General features: G+C 44.8%; 1 protein-coding gene across 1 annotated transcript in view; it reads left to right on the top strand.

The window, feature by feature from the left end:
- Window positions 1–17454, top strand: part of CCDC150 (coiled-coil domain containing 150) — a 68236-nt gene that overhangs the window by 32230 nt on the left and 18552 nt on the right. Inside the window, exons 17-20 of the mRNA XM_048483598.1 lie at window positions 10713–10841; window positions 13128–13297; window positions 13954–14044; window positions 17011–17180. Of these exons, the coding sequence (XP_048339555.1) occupies window positions 10713–10841; window positions 13128–13297; window positions 13954–14044; window positions 17011–17180 (560 nt within the window). The remainder of the gene's footprint in view (window positions 1–10712; window positions 10842–13127; window positions 13298–13953; window positions 14045–17010; window positions 17181–17454) is intronic.

The following is a 17454-nucleotide window of genomic DNA, read 5'->3' as shown; positions in this document are numbered from 1 at the left end:
AATGAGAATCCAGCTCGTGAAGGGTCAAGTGCAAATGCCTGCAGAAGGCAAGGGCCAACCACCCTGTAAACACCGGAAGTTCTTCTATTGGCTGGAGAATTTTATAATTGGTGGTAGGATCCCACTCCTCCACTGTTGTTATGGATCACCCTTCGCCAGCATGGCCAATTGGCCATGCTGGCAGAGGCTGATGGGAATTGTAGTCCATAACATCTGGAGTGCCAAAGGTTCGCCACCACTGGCCTAGTAAATGTTTTGATGTGACGCCATCCCATGGGTCAGTAATGACCCAGTCCTTGCACAGGGGACCACCTTTACCTTTAAACATGGCTCGGGGATATCCAACAGCGGTCTATAACATAGTAATTCACTCTACATTTTATTCTCCCAGACGTAACCCTGCGAGCTGGGTTAAGCTGAGGGACCATTACCGGCCCAAGGCCACCTTTTGAGCTTGCATGGGAGAGTGAGGATTTGAACCAAGGCTTCCCAAACGCTACAGCCTGTAACCACTACACCACACAATGAATATAATAAAAACCAGTATAGATATGTCGTCAAATAACACTGGATTGGAAAATTAAAGAACACTGAGATACAAATAGCATAAGACAATAAACAAATAGATGATAAACAGTCTCTTGACTGACCATTCTTCCTGAGTCCAGAACGCTTTCACTGATTACTAGAAGCCACTTTGAAGAACAACAGGAGCAGGACAGAAATCTTTTCAGTTAATTAACTGGTGATCAGAAGCCCCGCAACGCAGAGTGGTAAGCTGCATTGCTATGGTCCAAGCTCTGCTCGCAACCTGAGTTCGATCCCGACAGAAGTCAGTTTCAGGTAGCCGGCCTGAGGTGTAGCTGGGCCATACTGCGCCTGGTGTGCACTCTGCATTTTCCAACCCCCACCCCACCCCACCCCCCACCCCCACCCCACACACACTTACCTTAGTTAAGCCTGAAAGTGCAGACTGGAAAAAGCGGCCTGCTCACTTGAGGCTGAAAATGGCCTGGTGAGAACTACTCTTCCCAGGAGACCTTGGGGCTTGCAGGATCTCCTGGGAAGTGTAGTTCCCACCAGGCCATTTTCAGCCTCAAGTGAACAGGCCACTTTTGCTGAACTAAGGTAAGTGTGTGCGGGAGCCACGGGGGAGGGAGCCATGCTGTAATAATAAATTTCTGTTTCATTCACATGTCAGATTCTCCAATCAAGTCTATACAATGCAAAAATGAATTTGTTTTATTATTATTATTATTATTATTATTATTATTATTATTATTATTATTATTATTATTATTATTATTATTATTGTAGATTTCACAGCTGCCAGATCTTTAGCTGGTTGTTGGCCTTCATTACAATTCAAGCCTCACCCAGAGACCTAGGAAGTTGTAATGTATTGGCGTAGTATTCGTGCAGATCCCAGCAGGGCTGCCTTCTGAATTTGACCAATGTTAATGTTGTCAATTTGAAGATGTTTCAAGTGCTGCCTTAGTGTTTTTGGGATGACACCCAGCGTGCCGATTACCACTGGGACGATCTCAGCTGGTTTGTGCCATAGACGCTGAGGCTCGATTTTCAAATCGTGGTATCTAGTGACCTTCTCGTGTTCTTTTTCAATGACCCTGCTGTCAAATTTCAGGGATCATGCTATGCGTCGATGATGCTCATTTTCTTGTCCTCGATCACGGTGTGATGTCTTTGGTGTATTGTGGTTCTTCAACACTTTGTCCGCTTGATCTCGAAAGTCCCGGCCAGGATCTCTTGACCTTTCTCATTTTCCATTACTTTCTCTGACAATGTTCCTGCACCAGTGTCCTTAGCTGTTCTTATGTTGTACAATTCTTGCATAAATTCCTAATGGATCATCTTGGCCACTGAGTTGTGTCTCTGTTTGTACTCATTAGTCTGGGCATAATCTCGTGCAGCAGCTGAGGACATAATCTACAGTTCTCATCGTCAGGGCTTTTGCACAATCTGCACTTTTGCATTGTCTGGATGGATTTTTTTCAATTTTGGCCTTGGATCGAATTTGTTCCCCAATCGGCTTTGCTCTTTGAGCAACTTCAAAATCAGAGATTCAGTTTCCCTTTTCAGAGTAACGCCAAAGTGCTGTTAACCAAAGTTTCAGGTCTTCTTTTCGTTGTCCACCTTGTCCTTGATTTTCTCCAGAAATTGCCCATGCAGTGCGCTTTGTTGTGCCAAAGCTTTCAGTCCCTATCATTTCTAACTCACTACATTTTTTTCCTGTATTCTTGTTTCTGGTTTTCTGGGTCTTCAGCAAATGTCTGTTCTTCACTTCAAATTCAATGCCTGTTCTTGACGTTCCTTCACATAATTGGCCAGTGCATGTTTCTCCTCTTCCACTGTTTGCTATTGTACCTTTTGCAGTAAGCCTCTGCCACCAGACCTCCAGGAAGTGTATAATCTATCAGTAGTATCACTGCGTGGGGGTGTAAAGGTGGCATGGTGCATTGTCCTAAACTTCCGAGTTTTTCTATCCAATGCATCCAACTCAGCCTGTGTCCAGTTGATTATTCCCGCAGTGTACCTGATCATGGGTATGGCCCAGGTGTTGATGGCCTTGATGGTATTCCCGCCGTTTAATTTAGATTTCAAATTTTTCCTGACCCTCTGGGTGTACTCTCTGCTGACAACAGTCTTCACTTGCCCGTGCTTGATGCAAAATGTCCAGGTATTTATAAGCGGCCTCTTGGTTGCACTTGATGAGTTGGCCATCAGGCATTTCAATCCCATCACTCTCAGTGATCTTGTCCCTCTTTATTGCCACAGTAGCGCACTTTTCCAGGCCAAACTCCATCGAAATGTCTGTGCTGAATATTCGGACTGTGTTTACTAGTGACTGGATTTCTGTGTCTGATTTCCCATACAACTTCAAATCATCCATGTACAGCAAATGTGAGATTTTTTCTGAGTCTTTGGCCATTTGATAGCCCAACTTTGTTTTCTTTAAAATTACTGTTAGTGGGATCATGGCAATGATAAACAGTAAAGGTGATAGTGAATCACCTTGGAAAATTCCTCGCTTAATGTTGACTGTTCCGAAGTTTTCATTTCCAACTGTCAGTTCAGTTTTCCACTGTCTCATCACTTTTTCAGTGAATACTCGAATGTTTTTGCTGACGCCAATTGTTTCCAAGCATTTCATGATCCAACTATGGGGCAGTGAGTCAAATGCCTTCTTGTAATCAATCCAGGCCATATGCAAATTTGTTCTTCGATTCTTGCAGTTTTCCATTATCATTGTGTCTATCAGGAGTTGATCTTTTGTACCCCTGCTCCTTCTTTTGTTCCCTTTTTGCTCCGCTGGCAGGATGCTATTTGCTTCCAAGTAGTCCATGATGTTATCTGCTATTATGCCGGTGAGCAGTTTGAGCATCATTATGTTATTGGCCTGTAGTTTCCAGGTGTTGTTCCTTTGGCTGGATCTTTCTGAATCAAGAATGTCTTCCCAGTTGTTAGCCATTGATCGATTTCACCATTTTGCATAGATCATTGAACTGCTTGGCCATTGTCGGATGCAAACTGGTTAGGTATTTGAGCCAGAAGCCATGCAATTGATCATGTCCTGGTGCCGTCCAGTTTTTCACTTTCTTGCTTCGATTTGTTATCATATCAGTTGTTCTTTCCAGTTCTTGCATTTGTTTTTGGCCAACATCTTTCTCAAAATCTTTTATCCACTGCGCCTTCCTGTTGTAATCTTTCTCGTTTTCCCAGAGATCTTTCCAGAATCGAAGTGTTGCATTTTTTTCTGGTTTTTTGCTTTCAACATTGATTTTTGTGTTGAGGCTTTGGTAGAAATGCCTTTGGTCTGAACGAAATTGCTGATTTTGTCTGTACTGGATGTTTCTTACTTCATATCTTTCAATTTTTCTTGCTGTGGCTGTTTGTTGTTTGGTGATCTCCAATGCTTCTTCAATTGTTCTAGGGTCTAGCCAGTACCTTCTAATTAATTCTTTCATGATCTTGCCATTCTTTAACCTTTGTTTTTTCTCATTTTAATCAGGTTACTGGCATCTGATTTTAGTTTTTTAATCTTCTGTTCCAGTCTAATTTTCCACTTTGGTTTTGATGGTTGATTTATCTTGGGTTTAGGTATTTCAATGCCCAGTTCTCTTGTGACCACTACTGCTGTATTGTACATGAGCTGATTAGTTTCTTTGATGGATGTTGTTTCAATTTGTAATCAGTGCCATGTTTACATCCCTTGTTATGGTTGCCAGGTCTTTTTTAGGCACCATTTTCAATGCTGACAGCCATTGTCTTTCCTCATTTGATTGTCCATAGTGGATGATCTGTTCCTTTAGTTCTTTTTGTCTTTCTGTCAGTCTATCAATTTTTTCTGTCATGGGGACTTTCTCTGAAGGTTGTACTATTATTTTCTCCCCTGTGTTGGCGTTTTCATCTTGCAGTTCTATTATTATCTCTCCTGTTGTTTCTGGATTATGTACTGTTTTTTTGTCTGATGTTACAGTTGCTTTCTTTTCACAATTTTTCTGGACTTCTTCCAGTTCTATCTCTGTAAAGACTTTATTCCGTTTGATGAATCGCCTTTGATCTTCCAGTCTTTGTTCAGTGATATTCGAATCTGGGTAGTGTTGTTTTCACAGTTCGTACATCCGTTTCAAGTATCCTCTTTTTTCTGGCTCTGAGTTGTAATAACAAGCCATGATGGCACGATTTTCTTACGCACTATACTTCTTTCTTTTGGACGGTTGGTCCACTTGTAGCCCACTTGTTGACGCATGCCCAGGGACCCCAGCATGCGATACGGCCCTTGTTAACTCGTGCGACGACCGATGCGGTATGGAATAATTTTCCGTTTGTATCACCATATTGTTTGGGGTTGGTGGACACTCTTAGTCTGGTTTCTCAATTGAGACCTGTCTGGCATGGGAGCCCCTTCTGGTAGAATATACTACCTCCAGCATAGCTCTCAACGTCATCGAAGCACGTGAGCCCCCTTCCCCATGACAAGGGGGTGCCCATGAAGGGATTGTTGTTGTTGTTGTTGTTGTTGTTGTTGTTGCTGTTGTTATTGTTATTAATTCGATTTATTAGACTGCTCTACCCCCAAAGGGCTCAGGGTGGTTTACAGGCAACCAAACACAATACATTGCAACTAAAACAATCGAATAATCCCAATTAAAACAATAAATACAATAAAAACAGTAGCAGCAATAACCTTTCCATAATTAATTAATTAGATGGATGACGTCCGGTACTAAACCCCGGGAGCGGACTGGCAGATTTTCAGATAAGCCGGTGACACATAGGGCAACAGAGAGGGGCGGACTCAGCGGCCAGCCTTCCCAAAAGCCCGGTGGAACAGCTCGGTTTTACAGGCCCTGCAGAACTCCCCAAGGTCACGCAGGGCCCTAACAGCAACACATTTACAATATTTTATTTCACAAATTATGTAAAGGTAACATATAGACCCTTGAAAACCTTTGAGGACAGATGTGGATCTTCGGACAGGAAAGGCCACACTGCAATCCCAGAAAGCCAGATGCAAACCTTGGCGTATATTGAAACATGAACATGGAAAATATTACTTAAGACATGGATTTGTATGGGCTTAGAAAAAGTGGATATGAAATTAAACCTAGAACTGGTGGTTTAAATTTGACTTTACATGCATGTTTTCAAGGGTCTTTATGATACCTGTATATAATTTGTGAGATAAGAGATTGTAAACGTGTTATTTTAAACAAATTCATTTTTGCCTTGTGTAGGCTTGATTGGAGAATCTGATCTGTGAATGAAACGGACATTTATTATTACAGCGCGATTTGTTTGGCATCTTTAGCAGTAATATTGGTCTGCTCAGACCCAGAGCTAAGCTGGTGCAATGGGGTGATTTGTATGACACACCTGTGTTACCACGGAGTAACGAATTAAAATAAAGAAGCTCAAAGAAGCTCAAGCCGATGCAGAATAAAATCAGAGATTTTTATTCAGCCAACTGCGGGCAAAGACAAGAAGTCAGGGGAGTCACCCCTAAAATGGCGGTGTGTTCTCACTTTTATAGTATTAATGACAAGCTACATTAAAATGGCAGCAAACAATACACCCCAAAATGCCAACATCATCAATCAATCATACAAAAGGTGGAGATTTTCCCTATTCCCACCGCCCTTAGGGGTTGTCCAGAATCCCCATTGGAAGATGTCAGCATTGCACTTTTTGACGTTATGTGAACCAAGAACCCTTGTTTTCAGGCGAGAAGCAATTGCTCCCCCCTCTTCTTTAATATCAAATTTAAAATCAATCACATGGCAGATTATTTGAGTTTACTTCAGGAGCCCAAGCATAGATGGATAATCACTAGGGCTCGATGTAACTCCTTCCCTTGCTCTATGCTACAAGGAAGGTTTCGAAAAATTGACCTGCAAGAGCGGAAATGTCCCCATTGTACCACAGCGATTCAAACCATGGAACATATATTGCTCGACTGCCCCAAATACGAGGGATCTAGGACCAGACTTTTTGCTCTTTGTCCTGTAATCTTTAATGAATACTCTACTGTGGGGAAGATTACGTTTCTACTAAACAATTCCGCCTCCAAGATTTTAACTTTTGTAGCTAGGTTCCTTATAGAAACTTTGAAATGATTACCTGCGATGGTTCTCATGTATGGGATACTTGGTTGAACAATGTTGGCTGTTATATGGCTATAATATGGTTATATATATATATATATATAACCCTTGTTTTCTCTTATCATTAATGTTTCTAGTTGTCCTATTTCTCAGACAAAGAGCCTAAGCTTTCCCATAGGCCTTTCTATTGTCTCAGAAAAGAGAGCAACTTTTTAAGGTATCTTTTGGGTACAGCAGGATCTCCAAAACAGTTTAGTTTGCACATTTTGCATAATTATGAACAAAGGGGCATTTTTGGAGTTGTTATGCTAAGCTAGCAATAGAAAAGAATAGGCCTGCATGATTTCTTTGGTCAAGTCAGCTGTATTATGGTTGCCATCTCTCCATTATAGGAAAAATAATGGAGGGAAAGAGGAAATAGTCTTTTTGTTAAATCCAAAACCCTTTTATCTGTCTCTCTGACTTTCTTCCACTTGCTCTGACTTTCTACTACCTGCTCTGACTTTCTACTACTTCTGCGCCTACACCTGGACGTTGGCAATCCAATCAGTGTTATTATCTGTATTCTTCATATGAATGAGCTATTGAGAAATCTGAACCAAACGTGCGTAGCAGTGAGCTTTGGGCCCCTGAGCTGGGGCGAAGGCTAAACAAGGCAGTCAGGAATGGAGTTCCAAGCTCCTTGTCTGCCGGATCATCTCAAAACATTTGGATTTCAGAAACGATGCTGGAGAGCCATTCCACTGCCTTCATTCAGATGACTCTGTAATCTAAGGGGAGGACCCTCATGACATCATAAACAGCACATGGTGATCTCAGTGTTTTTATGATGTCAGAGAGAATAAATGCCTTTGGATAAGAACGGCTGTTGAGGATTGAACTTTTGAACAGCCACCTAAGGAGGGGAGTAAAAACCAGATCTAAAATGGCTGCCACGGGCCCCCTTCAGTGATATCACGATCTTCCAAAGCCCCGTGTAGAAGCAGAGATACGAGGCACTCTTTGCAAATGGAGCCCTTGACAGTTCTTCAGTTAATCGATGCTTCAGCCATTTGTTTCTGCTTCAACCCTCCCAACGTGCTTTCCCCAGACCATTCGTTTCTTCTGCGCTAAAGATGTCGCTCAGGAAAAGGAAGCCTTCCACCAGGTTCTGGAAACAGAAATCTAGCGACCCTTTTAGATCATGCCTCGCCTGTGACATCGAGGAGGGCGCGGACCTCGAGGCTCAAACGTCGGCTGCGTCCTCTCACAAGCGCAGAGTTCGTTTCATGATCGACTTGCCCACCAGGGAGTCGGGCTCTGAGCGCGGCGATACCCCCAACACCTGTCCCGGGACCCACTTCAAGAATAGCAGGGCCATCATGAAGGAGAAACTGGAGAGCAAAGGAGAGATCCCTGACCTCAAACTGTCGATGTCTGAGTGGGATATAGATAGCGAGGGGACAGATCTCCAAACTGTGAGTGCAGAACCGTAGGTTGCCGCCGAGCAGATCGGCAAAGAGAGCGATGGAAACGCATAAAGCTTGCAATGTTTTAAGCCATTGGGAATGAGAAGGGGAAAAGAGAACATAAGAACATAAGAACAAGCCAGCTGGGTCAGACCAGAGTCCATCTAGTCCAGCTCTCTGCTACTCGCAGTGGCCCACCAGGTGCCTTTGGGAGCTCACAGGCAGGATGTGAACGCAATGGCCTTCTGCAGCTGTTGCTCCCGAGCACCTGGTCTGTTAAGGCATTTGCAATCTCAGATCAAGGAGTATCTCTTGGAGAAGGTTGGGGGCATTACCACACTTCTTTTTTTGTGCAAGAAAACACATTCAAGTTGCTATTTTCACAGGCATAGGATGTTGTTACTAACGGGGTAACGTGTTTAATACGAGTTAGCTAATAAGCTTGAGCCGACAAGAAATAATTAAATAATTTTTATTCCAAACCCACAGAGGGTCTGTTTGAGAATCAGAGGAGTCGCGCTGATTATACAAATGTCACAGTTCTCATAGAGTAAAAACAGCTGATGCACCATAAATGTTGCAAAGCCAAATCCTGTCAATTCATGACGTTTCAATATTCTCATCATTGTTAATCAATGCTGGCAGGGGATGATGGGAGCTGTAGTCTATAACATCTGGAGGGCCGCGAGTTTGATACCTGTGCTTTAGAGCATGGGCAGGGGAGGGAATTAGTTCAACTCTGGCTAAATTGGGTAACTTCATGCTGTAGTTGGAGGTTCACATGAGCGAATGTTTCTCCGTTTTTTTTAAACCTGCGTTTAGACAACTGCCGTGGAGCAAAGAGGGCCAGAATGAGCCCGCTTCTCCTTGACACCCTGTGTGCTATGAGAACGGCATACTCAACCTTTCTGTTTAAAGACACGGCACCACGTGGTGGGCACTCCCCTTTTCCTTGGTCCATTCCTTATTTCCACAGCTGTCCCAGTGTAGGTTTTCAAACCGAGGTGAAGAAGAAGAGTTTGGATTTATACCCCGTCTTTCTCTCCTGTAAGGAGACTCAAGGCGGTTTACAAACTACTTTCTCTTCCTCTCCCAGCAACAGACACCTGGTGACGCAGGTGGGGCTGAGCGAGTTCTGAAGAACCACGACTAGCCAAAGGTCACCCAACGGGAATGTAGGAGTGGAGAAACAAATCCAGTTCACCAGATAAGAGTCTGCCGCTCAGTTGGAGGAGTCAGGAATCAAACCTGGTTCTCCAGATTAGAGACCAACACTCTTAACCACTACACTATGCTGACTCTAGGTAGAAATGCGATGTGGCAATTTGGTGGTTTTTTTCACATGGTTTATTATTGATAGCGCAGAGAATTCCTCCACTGAAATTTCCTTTTTAACTCTCTTTTTTGTGAACGATTCCTGTAGTTGTCGTAAGACAAAGAGTATTAGAAAAACAATGTTATCGACAGCAGCCTTGAGCACGGCCTTCCTTTTTGGGCTAAATTATTGCTTCTAAGGGCGTAATTTGTCAGACTTTCCTCAGAATGTTCTAGGACACGCAGGTTTCCTTGTGAAGGTAGACTAGTGAATGGTTTTCATAGGCTAGTGGAGCGGTTCCCCGCCTTTTTGAGCCTTTGGAATTCTGACATAGTGTGGTGTGTACAACCACAAAATGACTGCAGGTGACAGGCCACAAAATGGCCGCCATGGGAGGCAGAATCAACCTCCCCCCCAAAAGAAGAATCATGATTGAAGTCTATAAAATTATGCATGGGGTAGAAAATGTTGACAGAGAGAAATTTTTCTCTCTTTCTCACAATACTAGAACCAGGGGGCATCCATTGAAAATGCTGGGGGGAAGAATTAGGACTAATAAAAGGAAACACTTCTTCACGCAACGTGTGATTGGTGTTTGGAATGTGCTGCCACAGGAGGTGGTGATGGCCACTAACCTGGATAGCTTTAAAAGGGGCTTGGACAGATTTATGGAGGAGAAGTCGATTTATGGCTCCCAATCTTGATCCTCTTTGATCTGAGATTGCAAATGCCTTAACAGACCAGGTGCTCAGGAGCAACAGCCGCAGAAGGCCATTGCTTTCACATCCTGCATGTGAGCTCCCAAAGGCACCTGGTGGGCCACTGCGAGTAGCAGAGAGCTGGACTAGATGGACTCTGGTCTGATCCAGCTGGCTTGTTCTTATGTTCTTAAAATTAAAAGGAATAATTTTTAATTAAGAGGAGTAATTTTTAAAAATATACTGGACAATAGGAGGGGCAGAGATAATAAAACCAATACTGGAGAGGCAGCTGCTGCTGAAATAATGTTATTTTAATCTGCGCTGTCAGATCTCTAGTGACCAATCAGAGCCGTCCAGAGCAGGAGATCCTGTTGCTTTCTAAAAACAGCTGGTGGGGGCCAGGAAACGTGTTGGTGGGCACCGTGGCATGCACAGGCCGACACTGGTGATCCCTGGGCTAGTACTGTAAGCGTGAGTATATAGTAGTTACCTGAACAGTCGGTTTAAGTTCTGAGGTTCTCATGGTTTCTGCGTGGTCCGGATGATAAAATTTTCCCCTTCCATAGTATGAATCAGTTTTTCACATTCATTAAAAAAAAGAATCTCTTTCTCTTTGCAACAGACCCAGTCTGCCCTTGACAGCCGAGAGGAGGAATTTCTTTTGACAGCCAAATCCTGCGACGAGGCATTAAGAGAGAACCAGGAGATCAGGGAGCTGATGAGCTCGAATGAAGAGCGAGGGAAGCGGAAGGTGAGAAACGTTGCCTGGGCGTGACGCAGGTCTCCTGCCGTGGAGGCTGATCTGCGCCTCTAGTCCTGACACCCAGATCTGTGTCCAGTGGGAGTTCATAAACAGCGAGGGTGCTCTGTCAATCCCTCTGTCGGGTGTCTCAGTTATGCTTTCAGTGCAGGAGAGGTGGAGAGGTGAAACAGAGATGGCAGAACTGGCAAACTTGATGGCATCTTTGGCAATTTACACAATTTTTATATGTATTGAAAATTAAGAATTGGGATGCAGAGTGGCGCAGTTGGAATGTCAAATTATGATCGTGTGCCGTGGAAGCTGGCTTGGGTGGCCTTGGGCCAGGCACACTCTCTCAGCCTAGCCTACCTCACAGGGTAGTCGTCAAGATTATCTATCTATCTATCTATCTATCTATCTATCTATCTATCTATCTATCTATCTATCTATCTATCTATCTATCTATCTATCTATCTATCTATCTATCTATCTATCTATCTATCTATCTATCTATCTATCTATCTATCTATCTATCTATCTATCTATCTATCTATCTATCTATCTATCTATCTATCTATCTATTTATTTATTTATTATATTTATATACCGCCCTCACCCGGAGGGCTCAGGGCGGGGAACAACGAAACATATAGAGCACAATAAAATCAATAAATCTCAAATTAATTAAAGAAATCATTAAAGAAATGGCTCTATACACATTAAAATCCCCATTAAAAGCAGCGTAACAGTACTGAAGTACAGCAGATGGCGACCTACTAACTAATCCCCTAAAAAGGAGGGGAAATGGAGGAAAGGAGAATGAGGTAAATCGTTTTGGGTCTCCATTGGGGAGAGAAGCAGGTTATAAATACAGGGAATAAATGAATATATTGGCCAAAATGAGAAGTGAAAGTACCCAGTTGGTGTGTGTGGAGGGGTGTCTTTCCTTTGTTTTGAACTAAAAAACAAACAGAAGGCCAACTACGTGGTTAACAGGACAGTCCACAGAGCAGGGAAAGGCTATGGAACCGACATGTCTCTGGCGGCGTTGACACTCCACATGGCATAAGTGGCACGTATCACAGATAAAATGTAAAGCTTAGTCTAATGTTAAATTTTGTGTTTGTACTTCTTGCTCTCTGTCTCTGGGTCTTTTTTGACAGCAGAGGGTCATTTTGTTCTTTTTCTCACTTAGATTGTTCGGCACTTTTTTGCCAAGTTTATTTCAGCATGTGGGAATATCTCGAATTCTGGGTCTTTAAACGAAGTATATGAGTGGCGTCAGTACAGTTTTTTGGCCATTGAAAATATTTTTGCAACTATTTTGTGGGCCGTAGTTCTTTATTTTGTTATTTCTTTGGGTATTGCCTATGATACAGAGTTTTTCTACTGTTAAGCTGTAATGCAGTTTATACTTTCTTAGTAAGTGGCACATATGCTGGCGCCAGGTGTAGCAAAAAAGATGTCATAGCCAATTGAGTTTGAGGAGGGAGTTGCTGAGTGGCCAGGGATATTTCACTCTTTTCTTGCTTGCTGCACCTCTGGAAGCCTCTTTGGAGGCAGTGCAGCTCTTTCCTCCCTAGCCGCCGCTCATCTAACACTCCCCCCCCAATAGAGTGGGAGCTGGAAAGTCCCTAGTTTGTGACCAAATCCCCACTGGGAAATTCAATCTAGATGATGATGATGATGATGATGATAATAATAATAATAGTTTGGATTTATATCCCCCTTTCTCTCCTGTAGGAGACTCAAAGGGGCTTACAATCTCCTTGCCCTTCCCCCCTCACAACAAACACCCTGAGAGGTGGGTGGGGCTGAGAGAGCTCCGAGAAGCTGTGACTAGCCCAAGGTCACCCAGCTGGTGTGTGTGGGAGTGTACAGGCCAATCTGAATTCCACTGATAAGCCTCCACATCTCAAGCAGCAGAGCTGGGAATCAAACCTGGTTCCTCCAGATCAGAGTGCACCTGCTCTTAGCCACTACGCCACTGAAAATAAACTGCACCTTTTCATCAAGGTTTCAGCCTCCCCATTGCAGCATATTTCCAGTGAAGACATCTATGCCTATCTCGGATTCAAGAAATGTAATAATCCCCACTACCACGCGATCGACTTGGCAGGTCTCTCCTGATTGGTTGTTGGTGCCGTGTTGGGGCAGGTCTGGGAAACTGAATTTGGACCTTCTTTCATGCTGGAGATGTGCTCTGCCCACAGATATGACACGTGTCTCTGACAAATGGAGACTGGCCATGTGCTGACATTTCCAGATCTTTGCTTTGCTTTCTTTAAATCTCAGGTGACCATGCTGCGACGCAAGCTGGAAGAAGCCAAGGGGGACAATCTCAAAGTGACCACTATTCTCGAGAATGTGCTGGCTTCTCACAGGAAGATGGAGAAGGCTCTGGAAAAGGCGCACACGGAGCTGGGGCGCAAGGATTCTGAGCTTGCTGGCCTGAAGAAGGATAGGTAACTGGCTTTGCACCTCTCTGCTCCATGCTTGGTGTTTTATGTATCCAGTACAATTGTGAAGCTAAATGGGCCATGTATGCTGGAAGATATCTTTAGCAGCTCATGGTGTGTGTGTTTGTGTGGGAGTGTTGATGAAGAGTAAAAGAAGATAATAATTGATTGGCGGGGGGATTAGTAGAAGGACATCTGATACAATTTCTGAAAAACCTCAGCAAAAGAGAATGGACCACTTAGCTACCATTCAATTTGTATCAGCTGTTGGGGTGGGGAGAGTAGCTGATTTGGCAAAGAGTGGGGGTGGCCAACCTATGGTGCTCCAGCTGTTGATGGACTACAGTTCCCATCGGCCCCTGCCAATTGACTATGGTGGCAGGGCTGATGGGAATTGTAGTCCATGAAAAGCTGGAGCACCATAGGTTGGCTACCCCTGGCATACAGTGCAAAAACAAAACCAGGTTGTCATTACTCTGGGGATAAAACCAATATATGAGAATGTGTTTATGGTGCCCCAGCTTTATGGCTTGTTTGGGTACATCCCAGTTACAACACAATGCAAGTCTTGAGAATCAAGTGGGCTAAATGTAGCTGTGAGTGAGTAGCACTTTTGATGCTTGTGTTCCTTGCCCTCATTCTCTCTTGGCTTCCACATGCAGGACCCACAGCCAGCAAAGAATTCAGAACTTAGAGGCAGAATTGGAGCAGTGCCATAGCCAGCTAGCCTTGGAATCTCAGCATGGTATTAAGGTAAAGAAAAAAACAAAAGACACCTGCTTTCCCATGGTTAGTTTGATATACTAGTCTGTCAAGAGTGGAAAGGGACATAAAGTGGCAGCTGACTTAGGGCCAACCTATAGATGCTCTAGATCAGTGGTGGCGAACCTATGGCACAGGTGCCAGAGGTGGCACTCAGAGCCCTCTCTGTGGGCACATGCAAACAGAGTGCCCCCCATACACACACATCTAGGCTGGCCTGGGCCACTGGGCTTGATTATTAGCATTAAACCTAAGACCTAGTTTTGGGGAAGCAGTGTAGGTAACCCTATCAAGCGCTGTTAAACCCCACTGATTTTCATGTGAAGAACTAAAGCATGATCCTTTACCTGGGAGTAAGCTCTGTTGCTGGCAATGGGGCTTGCTTCTGAGTAAACCTTCCTAGGGTCATGATTCACCCGTTGGAAGAGTTGCACGGTTGCTTCAAAGCAAAGCCACCGACTACCACCAAGCTTACTCCCAAGTAACGCACGCCTCGGAGCCAGCTATTTTTTCTAAACTAAAACTTCAGTATTCAGGTTAAATTGCCATGTTGGCACTTTGCGATAAATAAGTGGGTTTTGGGTTGCAATTTGGGCACTCGGTCTCGAAAAGGTTTGCTATCACTGCTCTAGATGTTCATGGACTACAATTCCCATCAGCCCATGCCAGCATGGCCAATTGTTGACAATGAACATCTGGAGCACCATAGGTTGACCACTCCTATCATAGAGTTTTAGAGGCAACAGATGAGCAGAGTTGGTTGGTCGTTGTCTGCCTCTGTGCAGACACCCTGGATTTCCTGGATGGTCTCCTATGTAACTGCTAACCAGGGCTGACCCTACTTAGCTTCTGAGATCTGAAGCGCTCGACCTAGCCTGGGCTGTGCTGGCCAGGGCCTCATTAAGTACTATCAAGCCATAATGGACTTATGGTGACCCTGCAGCATTTTTGGGACCAAAGACGAGTGTTTTGCCATTTGCTCTGTGTGGTCTCCCATCCAACTACTGAACAGGGTCGATAGTTTAGCTTCCCAGGTCTGACAAGACTGGGCTAGCCTGGGCCGCAAAGCAGCCAAGACGAGAGACTTCAAAATCTTTTCGGAGCCGTTGCAAATATGCTTTGTTGTCGCTTTCGTTAGTGAATTATATGACCAGTTTTTTCTCTTTTTTGCAGCCGTGTTAGGTTTTCTTTCAAGTAGTATGATTACATAAGTGGTTTTCATAAATAACTGTTAGTATGTGGGTCTTCCTGAAGCCTAGATGTGCATGCCTAAAAATAAATCTGCCAGTTCTGATTTTCTCCCCTTTCAACCCCCCCCCCCCACACACTGTTTAGCGTTCATATCTTATTGTCATGATCACTTCCTGTTCGATCCTGCCGTGTCTCTTGAATGGGGAAACCTTGTTCTTCTCATTCCCCTTCCCTGCTGGGCTAATGTTTTTCCACTTTCTCATCAGGCCTTATCAGCTCATGTTGTTGTTCTGTCAGTAGTGTGGAATGTTGGTTGTTTTGACCTTATGGGAGGTTGTATCATCTCTGGAGCATGGGGCTGGAGGGGGACCATTCCCCCTTGGGAACTGGTAGTCGAGGGGTGGTGTTGTGTGATGTGAGGTATGATGGCGGGCGCCTTATTGATGCCTATCTTGTTCCACAACTATTTCTTCTTTATGAAGTCTTATGGGAATGCCTTTTGCACGTAGAAGCACTCCATTTGAAATGTAGAACCATCCAGAGTAAAGCCCATGTCTGCTTTGGGTACCTCACTGAAGTGAAACTATAACAGTTTGCACTCTTCCTGCACTGTGTTGTGTTGAAGAGCAGGCCAAGGGGAAAATGTGTAATGCAGCTTAACTTTCCCTCTCTCAATGGCTGAGTTAACAAGAGCAGCAGTGGCGTAGGAGGTTAAGAGCTCATGTATCTAATCTGGAGGAACCAGGTTTGATTCCCTGCTCTGCCACCTGAGCTGTGGAGGCTTATCTGGGGAATTCAGATTAGCCTGTGCACTGCCACACACGCCAGCTGGGTGACCTTGGGCTAGTCACAGCTTCTCGGAGCTCTCTCAGCTCCACCCACCTCACAGGGTGTTTGTTGTGAGGGGGGAAGGGCAAGGAGATTGTCAGCCCCTTTGAGTCTCCTACAGGAGAGAAAGGGGGGATATAAATCCAAACTCCTCCTCCTTCTCCTCCTCCTCCTCCTCCTCCTCTTCTCCTTCTCCTTCTCCTCCTCCTCCTCCTCCTCCTCCTCCTCCTCCTCCTCTTCTTCTTCTTCTTCTTCTCATGGCTGAAAAAGGCCAGCTTGTCAGGGTCGCGGCCCTGCCAGTAAGTTTCCATTTCCCAGTAAGTTTCTGTTTCCCCAGTTATTCCTGTTCCCGCCACTGGGAGGGACCGCCCCCAACAACCCCTATATATACTGGAACTGAGGGCAAGAACCCTCAGTTCCAGCACCCTGTAGCATAGGGCAACTCAAATCAATAAAGTTCGTTCCTTTGTTCCAAAGTCGACTTTGTCTGAGTGTGTCCAGCCTTATACAGCTTGCCAGCCATTCAGTGCAAATGAGCGCTGCAGGAGTTTTGTCTCCTGAGTATTGGTCAAAGGCTTTCGTGGCCAAAATTAACTGGCTGTTGTGGGTTTTCCAGGCTGTGTGGCTGTGGTCTGGTAGTTTTTGCAGGCGAAACGTTTGGAGCAAAAACAACCAGACCATGGCCACAGCCTGGAAAACTCACAACACCCAATGTTGTCTCCTCCTTAGCTGAGGAGTAGTACTTTGCATTCATTGTATATTGAACAGATCCCAAGCTTGTGACTAGCAAGTACACCCATAAGACCATTTCCTATTTAGGGTGGGTTGTTTTCTCTCCTCCTGATGTGAAGCAAAGAAGCAAAAGGTTTAAATAAGGCCCCCTGCTCAACCTTTTTATTGAAACCGTCCCTGCCTCATTCTTTCCTCCCTGCCCAAAGACGGACCCGCTTCGTAAAATCCTGGAAGTCACCAAAGGGGACAAGAAGAAGCTGGCCCAAAATCTGGAGCAGACGCTGGAGAGCAACAGCCTCCTGCAGAGCAAGCTAGAGCGCCTGCGAGAAGAGCTGGAGAGCAAAGAAGCCGAGTACCAGCAACTCGTGGAGTGCAGGTCAGAACCCCGCTGCCCTCTCCGCCGAGGGGCTCTCTTTCTCCTCTCTCTCTTGTGCCGCTGGCGAGACAGCGCCCCTCCCCAGGAACATCTAAAAATCAGGAGGGGGCAATTTAGGTAGTCCCTACAGAGGGGAAGGGAAGGGCCCCCATCATCGAGTTGTGGCCCACAACTCCCCTCCCACAAGGGAGGCGAGGGAGGGGCCGGCATCTAGACATGGCCCACCCACCCTAGTGGAGGAAGGGGGAGGGGAGGGAGGAGTGGCATGCAAGGG

The sequence above is a fragment of the Sphaerodactylus townsendi genome, linkage group LG02, assembly GCF_021028975.2.
Source record: "Sphaerodactylus townsendi isolate TG3544 linkage group LG02, MPM_Stown_v2.3, whole genome shotgun sequence".
In the NCBI taxonomy this organism is placed as follows: Eukaryota; Metazoa; Chordata; class Lepidosauria; order Squamata; family Sphaerodactylidae; genus Sphaerodactylus; species Sphaerodactylus townsendi.
The sequence above is the reverse complement of the archived record's forward strand: the minus strand, read 5'-3'. Positions and strand labels throughout refer to the sequence as shown.